Source organism: Epithele typhae (genome assembly GCF_022376455.1).
Source record: "Epithele typhae strain CBS 203.58 chromosome Unknown BXZ73scaffold_10, whole genome shotgun sequence".
Lineage (NCBI taxonomy): Eukaryota > Fungi > Basidiomycota > Agaricomycetes > Polyporales > Epitheliaceae > Epithele > Epithele typhae.
In genome coordinates this window covers 251,156-266,889 of record NW_025954201.1, presented here as the reverse complement: position 1 = coordinate 266,889, position 15,734 = coordinate 251,156, and the positions used below count along the sequence as shown (strand labels likewise).

General features: G+C 60.3%; 3 protein-coding genes across 3 annotated transcripts; 1 reads left to right on the top strand and 2 right to left on the bottom strand.

Annotated features, from left to right (window-relative positions):
• Positions 1 to 550: 550 nt before the first annotated feature.
• Positions 551 to 1,789, top strand: BXZ73DRAFT_99068 (uncharacterized protein; the record flags this gene model as incomplete). The annotated part of the gene is made up of 4 exons (XM_048027881.1): positions 551 to 581; positions 864 to 1,192; positions 1,233 to 1,514; positions 1,697 to 1,789. 4 exons carry the CDS (start codon positions 551 to 553, stop codon positions 1,787 to 1,789), a joined length of 735 nt encoding a protein of 244 aa, XP_047880193.1.
• Positions 1,790 to 5,891: 4,102 nt separating this feature from the next.
• Positions 5,892 to 6,353, bottom strand: BXZ73DRAFT_75689 (uncharacterized protein; the record flags this gene model as incomplete). The annotated part of the gene is made up of 1 exon (XM_048022253.1): positions 5,892 to 6,353. The coding sequence occupies one exon, from the start codon at positions 6,351 to 6,353 to the stop codon at positions 5,892 to 5,894; it is 462 nt and encodes a 153-aa protein (XP_047880192.1).
• Positions 6,354 to 7,210: 857 nt separating this feature from the next.
• On the bottom strand, positions 7,211 to 10,183 carry BXZ73DRAFT_75688 (uncharacterized protein; the record flags this gene model as incomplete). The annotated part of the gene is made up of 4 exons (XM_048022252.1): positions 7,211 to 7,300; positions 7,530 to 9,173; positions 9,227 to 10,060; positions 10,172 to 10,183. The coding sequence occupies 4 exons, from the start codon at positions 10,181 to 10,183 to the stop codon at positions 7,211 to 7,213; spliced, it is 2,580 nt and encodes an 859-aa protein (XP_047880191.1).
• Between the last annotated feature and the right edge of the window lie 5,551 nt (positions 10,184 to 15,734).

The following is a 15,734-nucleotide window of genomic DNA, read 5'->3' as shown; positions in this document are numbered from 1 at the left end:
TGAGCAACTTGCATGATGTCCAATGGACTTGGTGATAGTAGATCGAGTCAGAGGACTCCACTGGCAGGCAAGCGCGGACTCATGGGCTGCGGCATCGATCACGTGGACCATTGTGGCCCGGCGGCACTGCGGAGCGGCATTTCTCCGGGCTCCCCGTCCCCGCGACTCCCGTTCGAGTTTTATTCTCTGCCTCACCACTCTGCCTTCCTCTTACCCTCTTCTAGTGCTGCTCTTTTTCACACGTGGTTTCACAGCAAGCAGCCGCGCGACGGGGATGGAGCGGGATGCTGCGGCAACATTAGTTGGGGGTACGTCTTTCGTTCACCGCGGCTGTTTCACGCGGATGTTCATTTTGTTCTCTCATTCTGGTGGCAGGACGCACGGCGTTTTGTATCACCTGGGAGAAGGCGTGTCCCAGCGATCTCGCGACATCTTCCCAATTGGTTCATCCCTGGGGGTCGCTCCAGTCGATGTCAGTCGGCGCCACCAGGTGTCGCGCCAACCGTACCGCCGGTCCCACTTGTTGAGGAAGGGCCAGGAGGAGTTCTAGATGTCCACTTGGATGGGCGCGAGTGCCTTGGGTACGTCTCTTGTCTCGCAACTCGCCTCGAGCCCAGTACCGTCCGGGAGGGGCTCAGCGAGCGCGGCGGTATAAGCGGCCCCAAGGAGGGCCTTCCCAGAGACCCAGAAATGGATGGGGTGCGGGCCCCGGGGCCGAGGTCGAAGGGTATGCAATATACCCTTCGCTCTTGGTCGGATTCCTAGGTTGCAGACACGCGTACACGCAGAATCTGCAGCGTTACGTGTTTGACGAGACGAGAGTAAGTGTGCCAGTCCTTTCTCATGCAACGCGTTATGAACAGTCATCTCTAGCCTTTCAGCTTTGAACGTTTGCATCATCCTCGGCGACCGCCTCCACCTGGTCTCACTCGCCGATAACAAGCACAGCAACGGCGAGCGCGTCGCCCGCACACAGAGTGGACGCGAAGCACAGGCCGAGCTGGTGGTGAGTGCCCCCGCCGGTACGTGGCTCCTCCGCGACACCTTCCATCAATCTGCCGTCGTCGATGGCCCCGACAGGGGCCTCGCACGCGTCCGGCGCACGCCCCAGCTCGCGGAGCCCGTCCCCGAGTCCGAACTCTCGACCGCCCTCTCCACGCTCTCCGACGGCCTCCACCTCTGCCGGACCCTCGTCGACAGAGGTCTCCCCCGCCTCACCCAACACGTCTAAGCTCGCGACCGCCGACGACGCCTCCGGGACCTCGTCACAGGCGGAGGAGGCGCTGCTCTTGAACGCGGGGCACGATTCCTTCTTGCAGGGCGAGGTCGCGGCACGGAACGTCACCCGGCTGATCAAGCAGGCCGAGTGCGAGAACAGGGCCGGGGCGGATGTTGTGTCGAGGGAGGGTGTTGAGTTGGTCGTGCAGGACGGGGAGACGGAGGAGGAGGACCTTGAGCTGGAGGGGCACACCTCGAGCGCGCCGTCATCGGTCGATCAAGGTGTCCCTCGATCGGTGAGTCTCTTCTCCTCTCCACTGGCACCTTCGTTCCGTACACGATCCCTCATCTTCGAATGCCAACCTCTCCTACAACCCTTCCCGTGCTCTTCATTCGCGCGCGTTGTGCTGACTGTGCGCCCCCCCCTTAGAGGAAGTCAGTCTACTAGTACTAGGGCGTTATTGGCACGCGCGATCAGGAACAGGCCGACCTCGACGCGGACCACCCGGACGAGAAGATCCCGGGCGCAGCGCCGCGACCGGTGTATACGACGAAGGAAGTTGGTTTGTGAGTTTTCAGTTGCGCTTTCCGGATCGGTGGGACCGGAGACAGACGTATACTTGTTCGGTTGGTACGTTGGTCCTTTTGTAGCTCTGAAGCTGTAGAAACGAATGTGTGCGTTTTTCTCTGCTTGATGATCTTGGCACTGCGTTAGGTTCTAATGTTCTGAGGTGGGTCCATCCCTTCGCGTAGTGTACGACAACCATTCGCTGTTTTTTTAGGAAATGTCGGAAGTGGTGAGTCGGCATGGTCCGTTACTACTGTGCTGAAACTGACTGTTCACCCTCGATACAGATGAACTTTTGAACTCTGGCATTTTTATGAGGCGGTATCGAGTCTGGATAAGCTACACATATATAGATAATACATCCCGGGTTCCGGTCACCGTCGGTGCGTTGGCAAGTTCTCTTCCACAAGTACCCATCCGTCTCCGTATACTCGCGCGTGGCGCAATGCCGCCGCCGCCGCCGCCGCCGTGTCGGCCATCGCGCGCGATGTCACGCTCGCTCCCCGGACACTAAGTCGTGTCGTAGAATCCCGACGTGATGTAGTAAGTCTCCCGTCGCTGGTAATGCTCCCGTACGTTAGCTTATCAGCCCGTATGATACGTGCTAGACACCCAAGAGACGACTCACCTGGCCGTCATGCCCGATATCTCTAAAGAAACTCGGACGCCCCCACGTTTCCGTGAGCAGCCTCTGTCGTCTTGGCAGGTTCTGCTGGTGCAACTCCCTTCCATACCAATTTCCCTTGGCCACTACGGATAATAATCTCCACGTTCACCTTTCTACTGCCGGGAGGCCACGCGCTGGCCACGATCTCCGTCACGCGCGCCCCCAGGGCAGCCGCGGCCTCGGGTTCCAAGACGGCGTTTTCCCCCGACGCAGGGTTCTCCATTTCGAAAGAGAAATGCGCCCACTTGACGCGTGCAAACGCAGCGCAGGACGTGAGCCCTGCGAGGGTGGCGATGTCTGCCGCCGATGTGTTCGTGAGGGCGACGAGGGGCAAGTACAAAAGGATGGCGCGCAGATGGGTGCTGTTCGCCCGCACCAGTCCGTCCGCGATCGCAAGGAGAGTGGCGGTCGTGGCCTCTGGAAAGGAGAGCTCCACGTATTCCGCGTTCCGCAAGCTCGACAGGAAAGACAGGTCTGTATCGGCGCCGTCCGCATGAGTGAGGGCGTGCGAGGGTGCAGATGGACGTACCGGTGTGGGAGTGACGTTCACTGAAGGAGAAGTCGTGGACGAATGGCAGCAGTGTTGAGAGGGCATCCGTGCGCATCACTGAGAACAGGCTCGAAGTCGGTGGCCCATAACGTGTGAAACTGAGGCTGCTGAGGGAAGTGCACGAAGGAGTGCTTGTGAGGTAGCGCAACAGGATGTCGCCACAATCGCTCTCCTGTCTACTAATTTTGAGGACATGCAGAACTGGTCGTGAGGATGGGCGCAATGGTACTGTGGTGTCGACAGGATATATGGGGAAGGAAAGGTTCTTCGTGGTGAGACTGCTCAAACTGGGGAGTGCAGCCAACGTGCGCCGGAAGAGCGTAAATGACGGAAATTTGCTGTCCACTAGCTTCAACGTCGTGAGATGGGTGAAGGCTGAGAAACACGTAGTTGCGTGCTGTGCTTGAATCCTAGAGTCGAAGGTGAGACCCTGGATGCGGAAGGTCCGAAGGGTGGGGACGCGGTCAGCTATGCAGGCGAGCAGCGTGTTCCAAGATGGCGAGTGATCCTTCCCCGTTGTGCCTGCGGATACCGAGAAAATCAATGGCTCTAGAAATGCGGCGGGCGATGAGGTAGGTGCGGCATGGCTTAACAATGAATAGGCTTCCTTGACTGTGGAGTAATAATGCGAGCTATAGGGTTGGTTGAGGGCGCTTTTACTTGCAGGAAACCAACTGCGGGAGACGAGCGCGCAGTGAAAAAGCGTCGTTCTGTCGAAGAATGGGCTGAGGAAGTGTATTATTGTGTCCGAGATCTCCGGAGGGACACGGGGAGAGAACCGCCTGGGGGCATTGGCGTAGTGCACGTCTTCAAATGGCACGTCCCTGATCTGGCAGAGCGGGACGAAAGGGTCGATATGGTTCGCGAGGGATACCGTCACTGTCGCGCGAATGATGAAGGCCGCCCGCACTCTCGCCAGCGCATCGAAGACGTGTTGCGCCGCCGCGATCGCGACCGGGGTGGATCCCTCGCTCTCCGAGTCGCAGTCCTCGACAATCAGAGTGAACGTCATGGTGTCCAAGCCGGCGAAACGACTGCGCCCTGGCCAGTTCCGTGAGCGTCGCGGGGGACTGGACCGCACGAGAGAGCGCGACTTGAGGAAGGGCGAGTGTGAGCTTGCGCAGCTCTGGGATGTACCCGTCCCCGAGAGTGTGTAGAAGCGACAGGAGGTCTTTCACATTGCCGTTTATTAGACAGAGTGTAAGATCTTGCAAGTGCTCGAGGCCTGGACGGAAGAATGGAAAATCTGTGGATTGAGTCGCGAAGGTAAGCTGGAAGCGTCGCGAAGCCTGAGCTGTGTACTGACGGGAGTCCAAGACCCCGAAATAAAAGTCGAGGAGTTCGCTAGATACGCGTAGAAGTTCATCAATGGCGGTCGAAGGCTTCTGCGCAGGGCTGTGAGTCAGCCACGTGAGCTGCTTAACGAGGACACGGATGGTGATGGAGGTCCGTGTTGGCGTGCCGGCCAGCCAATTCAACATCCGTCTTGCACCGCTCAACTCCTCCGACGCTGAATCGATGCGTATTTCAAAGTGTTGCAGTGCGGTAGGTGCTGCAAGATATCGATCCACACTTTCCGTCGAAGTCACAGAAAATCGGAGGCCTCCGACGCGGAAGGTGTGCAGGGTCGGAATGGAGGTGATGGTGCGACGAAGGGACGAGAAAGAGGGCAGCGTGCAGAATATCAGGTGGAATGCAGTGACAGAGGTCGAGGTCGAGACGGCGAGGATGCATTCGCGGGGACTTGTAATCCAGATAATCTTCTCCCGGACCTGGGAATGAACGTGTGAGCAATGCGAGTGAGGAATGGCAGTGTTTGTGGGGTGGAGGGAGTCTAGCACAGGTTTTGTGGCGAGCTGGGACACTTATGGAATAAGAAGACTCACGAATACATCCGCCCGTTCCACTATGAGCCGCGTGTCTCTGGACCATAGAACGTGTCTGATTGCAGGGAGCCATGTGCGGGAAACGGTGGTACAGGCGCTAAGCGTCTGTCTGTCGTGACGGGGGGAAAGGTATCGTATAATTTTCTCAGAGATATCCAGAGGGACGCGGGGACAGGGGCAGCTGGAGTCGATGGTGGACATGGTGGGGAGCGGTCGAGCGGATAGTAGGCGGGTTATGCGGATTACGATTATCGTGACTGTGTATTGATTGACCAGTGCGCATTGTCTTTCACACGCTGGATCGCCTCATCGCGAAACGCGCGCGAAATAGGACACATGCGATCCTGAAGGAAGCTTACTTATGGGGATGGCGATGCCGGCGACCGCGGGCGAAGCGTCGACGAGCGCTAGTACGGCGGGCAGATGGCACACACGGGTCCTAGTGGACGGACATCCATAAGAATTTACGGACACTCAGAGCCCGTAAACGTCCGTAAACCTTGATTCAAATTTAAACTCCGCTGATACAGGCGGAGGGCTCCTCCCATAAGCTCGTTTGTGCGTTGAACCATGCACTGATCCGTAAATTCTCCCATGTCCCTTAATTGACGCCCGAGCGCTGTGCCTGTTGGCACGTGCCCGCACACGAGCGGCCCGCCGACTCCGCGCGCGGACACTGGCCGTCGCGCGCAATCTCGCCGTCGCAAGCACATCGCGCGCAATCCCGACGTCGCACGCACGCACATCGCGCGCACGCTTTCCTGCTATCTCTCTCTCTCTCTCTCTCTCTCTCTCTCTCTCTCTCTCTCTCCGTCGCGCGCAATCCCGCCATCACGCGCAATCTCACCATCTCACACACATCGCTTGCAATCTTGCCGTCTCGCGCACATCGCGCGCAATCCCGCCGTCGCTTTTCTGCTGTCCACTGCACTCCCTCTCTTGCGCATCCAACGAGCACCCCCCGCCCCCTACGAGATGCCCTTTATCAGACCCTGGGGCCCACTAGGAGATGAAGATGACTCGGAGGTGGATGATGGAGGGGATTATGGCGAGGAGGAGGAGGTTCTTGGTGGAAGTTGGGCCGATCTGATGGATTTGGAGGAGGAGGAAGATGAGGAGGACTTCGTGGCTGCACTCGTGGGCGGTATCCTCCTTCAGGCACTTGGTTCCAACCTTCGCCGTCTTGAACGTCGTCTTGCCATACGTCGCTACCTTGTACGTGCCGAGCTTCTTCCCAACCCCCGCGCGGACACACCCTGGCAACACCTCTACAACTCCCAGAGCGACCGTGCTTTTATCACCACGATGGGGATTGATGTCGCCACCTTTCACTACGTTCTTGATGCAGGCTTTGCTCAAGCCTGGAACGAGAATGCCATTCCCCGTCCTGATTCCGGTCAGGCGTTCCCTCGACTCGGTCGACGTTCGTTGACTGCTGAGGGTGCACTTGGTCTGGTCTACCATTACCTCACCTCTGCCTCTTCCGACATCACACTACAAGAGATATTTGCCCTCACCCCTGCCACTATCGACCGATACCGCTCATTCTCCATGCGCATCCTCCTCGGTGTCCTACGTTCAATCCCTGAAGCCCGTATCCAGTGGTGGGAGGATGCCGAACACTGTGAGGGGGACACTCAGCTCATTGTTGATCAGCATCCCCTCTTGTATGGTGCTATCGGTAGCCTTGATGGCCTCAAGCTTGTCACTGCGACTCCAGCTGATCCGGACATGGAAAACGCGACATACAATGGTTGGCTTCACGACCATTTCACAAACTGTGTATTAGCATTCTCACCAAAGGGTGAGCCTCATTTCTTATGACTCGGATTATGACTACAGATCATGTAATAACACTCAATTCAGGTGAAGTCATGAATGCTGTTACAAACGCTCCAGGGAGTTGGCACGACTCTCGGGTGGCACGCCGGATCTACTACAAGCTTCTCAAGGAGACACCAGATCCTTACTTCATTATAGCGGACACCGCGTTTCCGCGAGGCCCTGCCGTTATCGCCAACAAGATCCAAGCACCACTAAAGGCAAGCCAGCAAACACCAGGCACCACTCCTCAGGAACGCAATGCTAACATTGCACGAGATCGGCAACTCGTTCAGTTTCGCCAGACTGTAGAATGGGGGATGCGGCAGCTCCGTTCAGGCTTTGGGCGGTTGCGTGTTCCTCTTGATGCGAATGACCATCAAGGGCGTCAAGTGCTGCTTGAGGTCTGCCTGCGAGCAATGAACCTACGGACACGCCGTGTTGGGATCTCTGAGATCCGCACGGTTTACTTTGGGAACTGGCAGGAGTGGGAGGAAGGTCTACCGAAGGAGTGGGGTGACATGCTGTTTAAGGAAATTAGGCAGAATGATCGGGTCACCCGTTTCTACAGGCAGTTTGAGGCAGAATAACTAGGATGGACACATTAATGTAGTTATTGCATCATAGCTACTATGTATAGTAAGGTAGATTGACATTCAAACATGCTATGTTGCACGGGACATATTAGAGCTCGGAACGACGTGAGTAAGAGCCGCTCAATGCACCGTCATTCAACTCAGTCTCCGCTGCAGCAACAAGGGCGTCCAGGCCATGTGCGCGCGAGGCCGGAGAACGCGCACGCGCATGCACTGTACCTACAGACGAGCCCGAAGGCACCCCTGCAAAGACGCCTGTGATGCCCAGTGTGCTCGAACCTGTTGAGGTGCCACCATAGGCACGATAAGAGATCATCTCGTGGCCCAGGCGGGCACGAGGGGCTACACCAGCAAAGCCAGGTGCAGGCGTGATGTCTGCAAGTGGAGGACGTGAAGTCGGAGGTGCCCCCATGGGACGGAGATGTTCGCCCCATGGGATGCGCGCATCAGCGCCATACCAGTGCATGTCCTCGTCGTACGTGGACCTCGTAGTTGCGCGTGGCCCAACCGTACCGGGAGGTGCGGGTACGGCAGGTGCAGGTGCGTGCGCTGCATGCACCGGTGCAACAGTCGCGTGCGCAGGAGGCGGGTGCACAGGAGGCGAGTGCACAGGAGGCTGATGTGCAGGCACCACACGAACGGTGGGCGCGTGCGGCGTGCGACCAGCGAGAGGTGCAGCAGGTGGTGCAGTGGCAGCGTGCATGGCGGGCGCGTGCACGGGAGACGTGGTGGGTGCAGGTGCAGATGTGGGAGGCTCAGGAAGCACAGCAGACGTGGAGGGAATGTCGAGCGCATGTGCGGGAGGAGCGGAGGGCATGGCGGGGGCGGGAGTGGGAGAAGTGGAGGGTGCGTTGGGTGCGTGCGCCGGTGCGTGCCTGGAAGGAGCGGAGGGCGTGGTGAGTGCGGGTGCGGGAGGCTCGGCGGGCACGGTGGGTGTATGCACGGAACTCAACTCGGCAGACGTGGGTGCGGGTGCGGTGGGCGTGGCGGGTGCTTGCGCGGCAGGAGCGGAGGGCGCAGTGGGTGCGTGTGCGGGAGGCTCGACGGGCGCGGGTGCGGGTGCGGCGAGCGTGACAGGTGCGGGCAGGTGACGAACTGGTGTGGACGATGATGGCCTAGATGAACTTGCGACTGGCGGGATGTCGTGGAGGGGAGAGGTCCCCCACCAGTTGTCAAAACGGGAGGTGGGTGTGCGCAAAGGGGCGGTAGTCGGAGGTGGGGAGGAGTCAGGAGGCAGGTCGCGGAGACTGTAGAGGTCGAAGTTGTGGTCGTCAGGAAAGGGAGGCCGGGTTGAACGACGGGGTGGTGGGCCAGCATCCCGCATCAGTTGGGCAAATGTGAGACGAGCCCGAAGATCCGCATTCTCCTGTGTCATGGTAAGAACCTGTTGCCGGAGTTGGGAGTTCTCAGCACGGATGTCGCGAAGATCCGCGTGCACGCGACGCATCTCGCCCATGCGCTCCAGGCTACCAATGCGCGCCTCGTTGAGCTCACGGCGCGCTACTGGGTCCACGCTTCGGGCAAGCGAGGAGATAAGTGCGGCCTGCTCCTCGCGGCGTCCCTGGGTGGTCAACCGGGATCTGCTAGGACCCGGTTCAGTGTTCGCCTCGACCTTGATTGTCGGTGCCTTGCTCGCCTTCTTGCCAGCTGTGGGGTTTGACTTCGGCGCCGGGGTCATGGAAATGAACTCAATATCGGAGTCCGAGTCTTCCTGTTTGATGGTGGGGTGTGGTCGAGAGCGAAATAATGGGTCGTCGTCGAGGTGCGTGCACGAGACAGAGTTCTCCATCTCTTGTTGGAGACTGTGTGCTTCCTCGACGTCCGAGTCCTTCTCCGCGTTGCCAGTCCGCATGTGCGTATGCTGGAGCTGCAGGCGTCATGTCAGCATGAATGCAGAACAGAGGTGGATGGCTATCTTACCGATTCCCACCTCCCACGTATAGCCCTGAAAGAACGAGTGGAATACCCATTCTTCTGCGCCCACTCGTTGTACTTCGGCTCAATTTGCTTCCACTGATTCATGCCGAAAGTCTTGTGCACACCGCAGAGCGAAAGGAGATGCTTGGTTTCAGGCCTGCTCCAGTTCTTCGCACCCGGTTGGCGGCCGGCACTACCCTTGGCAGCAGGGGTGTTGTCGGAGTTGTCGTCCTCAGGAACGGCCTTCGCCTTGCCTTTCCCCTTCGAGCTCCCGCTCTTCGATCCGCTAGCCGACGCCTTTGCGACCTTCTTGGTGGGGGGTTTCTCCGTCTCCGCAGCGGAGGCCTTGCGCTTGTTCCTGTTCGTGCCAACCGTGAGGAGGCGCCTCATCTCTTCATCGGACATCTCGTAGTCAGAGCTGTCACTGACGTCGAAGGAGTGGGGATCCGCGGGGCCGGGCGCAGGCTGCGTAACTTGCGTGCGGAGAGGGGCTGGCGCAGGTGGCAGATGTTGTGGGGGGAGCAGGGCTGTCGTGGGCGCGACTTGCCCAGGTTGCATGAAGGGCGGTGGACTGGGGGCACGCATGCGTGGGCCCGTAGCGACAGCAGCTGCATACGACGCATGCGCCCGTGGGAGAGGGACCGCGTACGGAGGAGGGAAGGGCATCGCATACTGAACACGGCCGTCCGGGCCCATGAACGGGACCATATGCGGTGTCGGGAGTTGCTGAGTGTCCGACGGCGGCACGATCGGAGTGGTGCCACGAGGACGGGGTTGTACACGGAAACCGAGGGCACGGCCACCGCGGGGGGGCTTGGAGGGATCGTTCTCGTTGGGCTTGGTGGTGGGAACACGGAAGATTCGAAGTGCGCGAGAGGGGAGGGGAAAGACGCATAAGACGGAGTCTGGGAGACGAAAAAAAACCGAACACAGTGCAGGTGTACTCACCGTTCCTGGCATTGTGTAGTGCTTTGACAAGTTTTTGAGAGCTTTGGATAGCGAGCAGATTTGAGGATGTGATGGAAGAATTAGCTGCTTCAGACCGAGGCTCAGGATGAGTCTAAATACATCTGAGTCGTGCGTCACGGGCATGTACATACCAGGACTCAAGACCGATCAGCATTTGCGGTTATCTTGCAGAGTATGAGATGGAGGAGGTCATCTTGCGGTGAATGTCAAGTAAGGACCCAGGGTATGAGGTCGTTGCGAGGAGCGACAACAGGGCGGAGGATGGTGTCCAGTAGGCATGAACCGCGCAGGCGCAAAGTACTGCTAGTTTGACGTCGGGCGGGCTGCGCGCGGTGTGTGCCGTGCGCGAGATGGTGCAGCGGGTGCGCGCGATGGTGCAGCGGGTGCGCGAGATGATGCAGCAACGGGATAGATGCGGGCGCCGTGCCAAGGAGGAGTCTGTTGGGCGCGACGAGCGAGGCGCGCAAGCGCGGAAAAGGCAAGTCGGAGTTTAAAAAAGTTCCTTTTCGAGACGAATTGGGCGGTTCGAGGATCTAGGGAGGGGGGGCCCCCCCTCCCTAGATTCTCCGAGCTGCTAAGGATTTACGGACCCCCAGCCACGTCGGAGTTCAAATTTGACAGCTCGGCCATCCCGGATCTGTCAGGTACACGTTGGTTTAGGGCTTCCCGCGCCCTAAATCGTCCGTAAATTCTTATGGATGTCTTTCCAGTACATCACCGACTTCCATGACAGGACGCCCCGGAACATCAAATCCAAGTCCGTACACGGTGCAGCGCACCACCGCTCTCGCAGAGATCACGAGGGACGTCCCGTCTCACTCTGGTACACGGTGCCTTCACTGCGCGGCGACTCTCACCTCCCCGGCCGAGAGGATCCATGCATCACCTCCGTAGACGTGCCCTCCCGTTCCGACCCGCACGGGGCGGCGAACCTCGAGATCTCTATGCACAAAAGCACTGCCCCTGGATTTCTAGCGGTCCCGCGCGCCCTCGCGGACGGGACCGGCGGCGGCGCGCTGCACGACCTCGTTGGCGTCGCCGGGCTACTACCTTCACCGCGGGGATCGCGCTCGCGACGCCCGCCCTCCGCCCTCCGTCCGTCGGGCTTCCGAGCGCGGGCTTCCGCAGGCTTTTCGTGGTAGACGACGACGCGGAGAACGGGATTGCGACGCGACCGGGGCCGCGCCGGACGAATGCGAGAGCTCTGTCGGGGGGCAGATTGACTCAGGGAAGGCGTTGCAAAAGAGCGGGTCTGGCCGGTGCAGAGCAGCTGCAATCGCACGAGGGTGAGAACGGGGATGGAGTCGACCATATCGGCAAGGGCACTTACGACAAGATCGGCCTGTACTTCGTGTCCGCTGTGTGCGGACGACGCGCTTGCCTTTGCTGTGTTTGTTGTCGGCGAGCGAAGCGACGTCGAGACGGTCGTTGAGGATGGTGCACACATCCAGAGTGGAGGCTAGAGATGACTGCTCACTCCTTAGTATAACGTGATGCATGATAAATGACCGCACCTACTCTTGTTGTGCATCGCCTCGTCAAACCTTGGCGGGAAGTGACATTGATAACTGGATAGATATCCGCACTAGCTGAGACGGATTCTAGAGAAGACCAGGCGTGGTTAGCACACCAGGAAATGCGGGATAGAGATCCCAGATCGCAGACATGGAATGAGCCAGGTAAATATGCCACCCATGATGACGTTCAACGTGTGCCCACAAAAATGTGCGACGGCCCAGGACTCCAGCCAGCCTCCAGGATAGCCACTGCGGCACGCGCAGCGTCGTCGCGGCAGCCTCAACCGTGTGTCGAGCGCCGTGGTACGCATACATGCGCGCGTGCGCAGCCAACGCCCGTGATCGGCCCCGGGGCGTGCTGGGTACCAGCCGCGGGCGCCGGGACACGGAGACTGCGCGCGATCGAGCCAACAAACGGGGGTGCGTTTTTGACGGTTCACCAGCGCGGAGACCACAGCGGAGGGAAGGGGGGAATGCGGGGACAGTGCGCGGGATGACAGGAAAAGTACTCACGGATATCAAGGGCACCTCCACCAACGACCAGGACGGAAGCCGCGCGTGAGACGCGGCGTTGGAACTGCTGGAGGAAGGCGACCCCGCCCTCCTTCGTGCCGCGGGCGACATCGAGCACCTCCGCCTTCACCACTTCCTCTGTGGCAATGTTTCAAAAATTGATGGGCGAGGAGTGGTAGCAGCCGAAGGCGTAGATGAGGTAGTTGGAGTGGAGGATGCGGTCGGCCTCGGAAACGCCGTGCTCCGGGAACGTACGACCAAGAGTGAGGCGTTGCGAGCGATGTCACGGATGCGTGCGCCGTGTAGCCAAACCGAGCGTGCGGGGTCAGTATATGGGGGAGGAACGAGAGAGCCGCGGGTGTCGCCGGCGCGCATGGGGAGGACGTTGTTGTAGGGTTGTGCTCGTGGTTGGGGAGGGTGACGGCGTACCGGGGGAGGACGTAAAGGTGGGATTTGCGGTCGACGAAAACGACGCGCCAGCCGTGCAGGAGGCCCGGGGCGAGGAGAATTGCGGCGCGGGCCCCGCCGTAGCTTCCACCGAGGATGGCGACTCACGGCCGCCGCTCTTCATGGTATTCGTGCGAGAAGGTGTGCCGAGTATCACAGGGGTCACGGTAGAGGGGGCGTTATAGGGAGCGCTGCCCACTGCCTAGCACACGGCAGCTGGTCCGGGCGGGGGAGAGAAACAGCTTGAGTGAGGTTCGAACGAGGCGCTCGTTCCTCGCGCCTCGGCCGAACGGGTGCTTTCTAGGCGTGGGTTGCCGGTGGTTGCCGGATGAGGGAGACGCGCGCTAGCGCGCTAAAGGCTATCGCCTCTCGTCTCCTCCCGCATCGCACCCACGCAGCTCAAAGCGCATATAGTCACTAGAAATACGAGAAAACGCTCAAAAATGGTCAACCAACCCAACACAAGCGGTTCTTACCACCCGCAAGGCGTGAAAAAGCCCGAAGCTCAAGCTTACGGCACCGGCAAAGCCTGGAAGGCTCCCCCTGGCGCCGGGCAATCGCTTAGCTTCTTCGGTGATCACACGCACGCATCGTCTATCACCACAGGCACGGTACCACGGGTCAGCATGGATCCCGCAACCGCGGAGGGCGAAGGTTCTGGCCGGCCGCGCGGCAGCGCAGGCGGCCCCGCACGTGGTGAGCGGATCAACGCCGAGAAAGGGGTAGACCGCGGAGATGGCGGAGCGCACATCGAGGAGATGGCCGACGAGGAGATGATCGACGAGGACGCTGGCCAAGAGGATGTCGATGACCAGGGAGACGCCGATGGTCAGACGGACATGGCAGTGGACGAGTACGGCGAGGACGAGTTGGACGATGACATGGCCGAGCCCATAGGCCCTCTCAAGGAGGGCGCGAATGAGGTGGAGGTGCAGGAGTGGAGCATCGCGCTCCTAATGGAGCAAGGCTATTCTCGGCCCCAGGCCGTGTCGATGTACATTGACCAGAAGGCCGAGGCCGAACAAGAGTACCTCGACAGGGAGCGAGCAAGGCTCATCGCAGAAAGGGAGCAGGCGGTGATGGACGAGCAAGAGCGGAAGAAGAGGAAGGCCGCGAGGGCGGAAGAGCGGGAGCGCCAGGCGCGCAAGGAGGCCGCGCGCGAGGAGGCCGCACGTGAAGATGCCGCGCGCGAAGAGGCCGCGCGCGAGGCCGCACGCGAAGAGGCCGCACGCGAAGTTGCCGCGCGCGAGAGGTCCGCTCGTCAAAAGCGCGCCGGGGCGGCAAAGTCGAACACGAACAAGAAGGCCGTGGCGAAGGCTGCGGAAGTCATCCTGAAGACTTTACAGCGGCGCCTGCAGAAGGCTGCGTTGGCGAGCCCGACCAGCCCGCCCGGGGGGAGCCCCCCCCCTTCAAGCAGCGGCTCGGAAGGGGGCGCCGATGCGGCTTTCGATGCCGATGAAGACGCGGAGTCCCTGGTCGGGGATGGAGACGAAGAAGACGACATCTTCTCGAAGAACCGCGCACCCGTGGACCCGCGCCTGAAGACCATGCTGCGGCACGGCTACTACATCCCGCTGTCGGCTATGACGAATGACGCGTTGCGCGGCCTGCGGACCGGAGCGTCGGCACGCAAGCTGATCAAGTCGGAAGCCCTACACGGCGAGAAGAAACACCACATCCTCGACATCTCGACCTTCCCGGACGAGCGTCTGATGCTGAGCGCCGACTGGGAGGAAGCCTGGCGCAACATGCTCGACGGCTGTATGGAGGGAGTCGTGAAGCCAGCGGTCATCGCGCGTTGGCGCGAGCACGTGGAGTACATCAAAAACGAGGCCGACTTCAAGGTCTCGTTCCCCGCGCTTCGGGCATTCGACATGGAACTGCGCTACACCTGGTTCACAGAGGCCCCCGGGAAGAAATCAGCCTTCTTCGTCGGCAGCCAGACGTACGTGAAGGCAATGATGCTCGCGCGTCACCAGTACACGAGCTTCGGCGTCGGCACACACCCAACCGGAGGACGCACAGCCCCTTCGGACTCGCGCGGACAGCGGAACGGGGGCAGGTACTCGGGCGGCGGGAGCGGCTACAATGGCGGAGGCTACCCGGGCGGCCAAGCCGGCAGCGGTTACACTGGCGGCAACTCTGGCGGCAATCAGGCTGGCGGCAGCTCCGGTGGGAACGCCAACGGGAGCGGCTCGGGGGGCGGACACCCTGGGGGCTCAGGCGGGAAGGACAAGCAGCGGCCCTTTCAGCAAGGCAGGCAGCCTTTCGGCCGCGGGATGTTCTGCCTCAACTGCAACAGGGACGGCCACCGAGCGAGCAAGTGCAACTCGCAATTCAGCGCTGCCGGCAAACCCGCCTTCATCTACGGAAAGGGCATCAAACTGTTCACACGCGACGGGAACCACGAGATCTGTTCCGCCTGGAACGTGGGCGGAATTCTCCCTTGCAAGTCGACTTGGTGCCCGAACACGCACGACTGCCACCGGTGCACCTTCTGTGGTAGTCCCGACCATCCCGCAACGCAATTCGTGTGCACCCGTGCGTGAGCGCGTCACGTCGCCCTACGATCCGGACGCTTGGGAGTCGGCGCTGGACGAGCTTGGCATCAGACACAAGCACCCTTTCTTGGCGCGCTGGATGCGCGAAGGCTTCCCTCTTGGCGACATGTCCCCCATCCTGCACACGACTGTTCATGACAACTACCCGGGGGCCGAGACACACGCAGACTTTATCGAAAATTACATCAAGGGGGAGCGCGAAATCGGGCGCATGTCCGGCCCGTACACGCGCGAGGAAGTGGAGGAGATCTTGCAGGGACCGTTCATCTCGTCCCCGCTTTCCGTGGTTCCGAAAGCCAACGGCAAGCTGCGCTTGATCCAAGACTGTTCGAAGGAGGACGAGTACGGCCTGTCGGTCAACGGGAGGATAGACTCTGACCTGTTCCCCACGGTCTGGGGCTCAGCGGCGCACCTCGCAGACTCGGTGAGCACAACTTTCCTTATGGGGCCTCCGCAGATGCACGCCCGAGGTCATGGCGCAGTCGCGCGGGGTGGGGGCTCAGG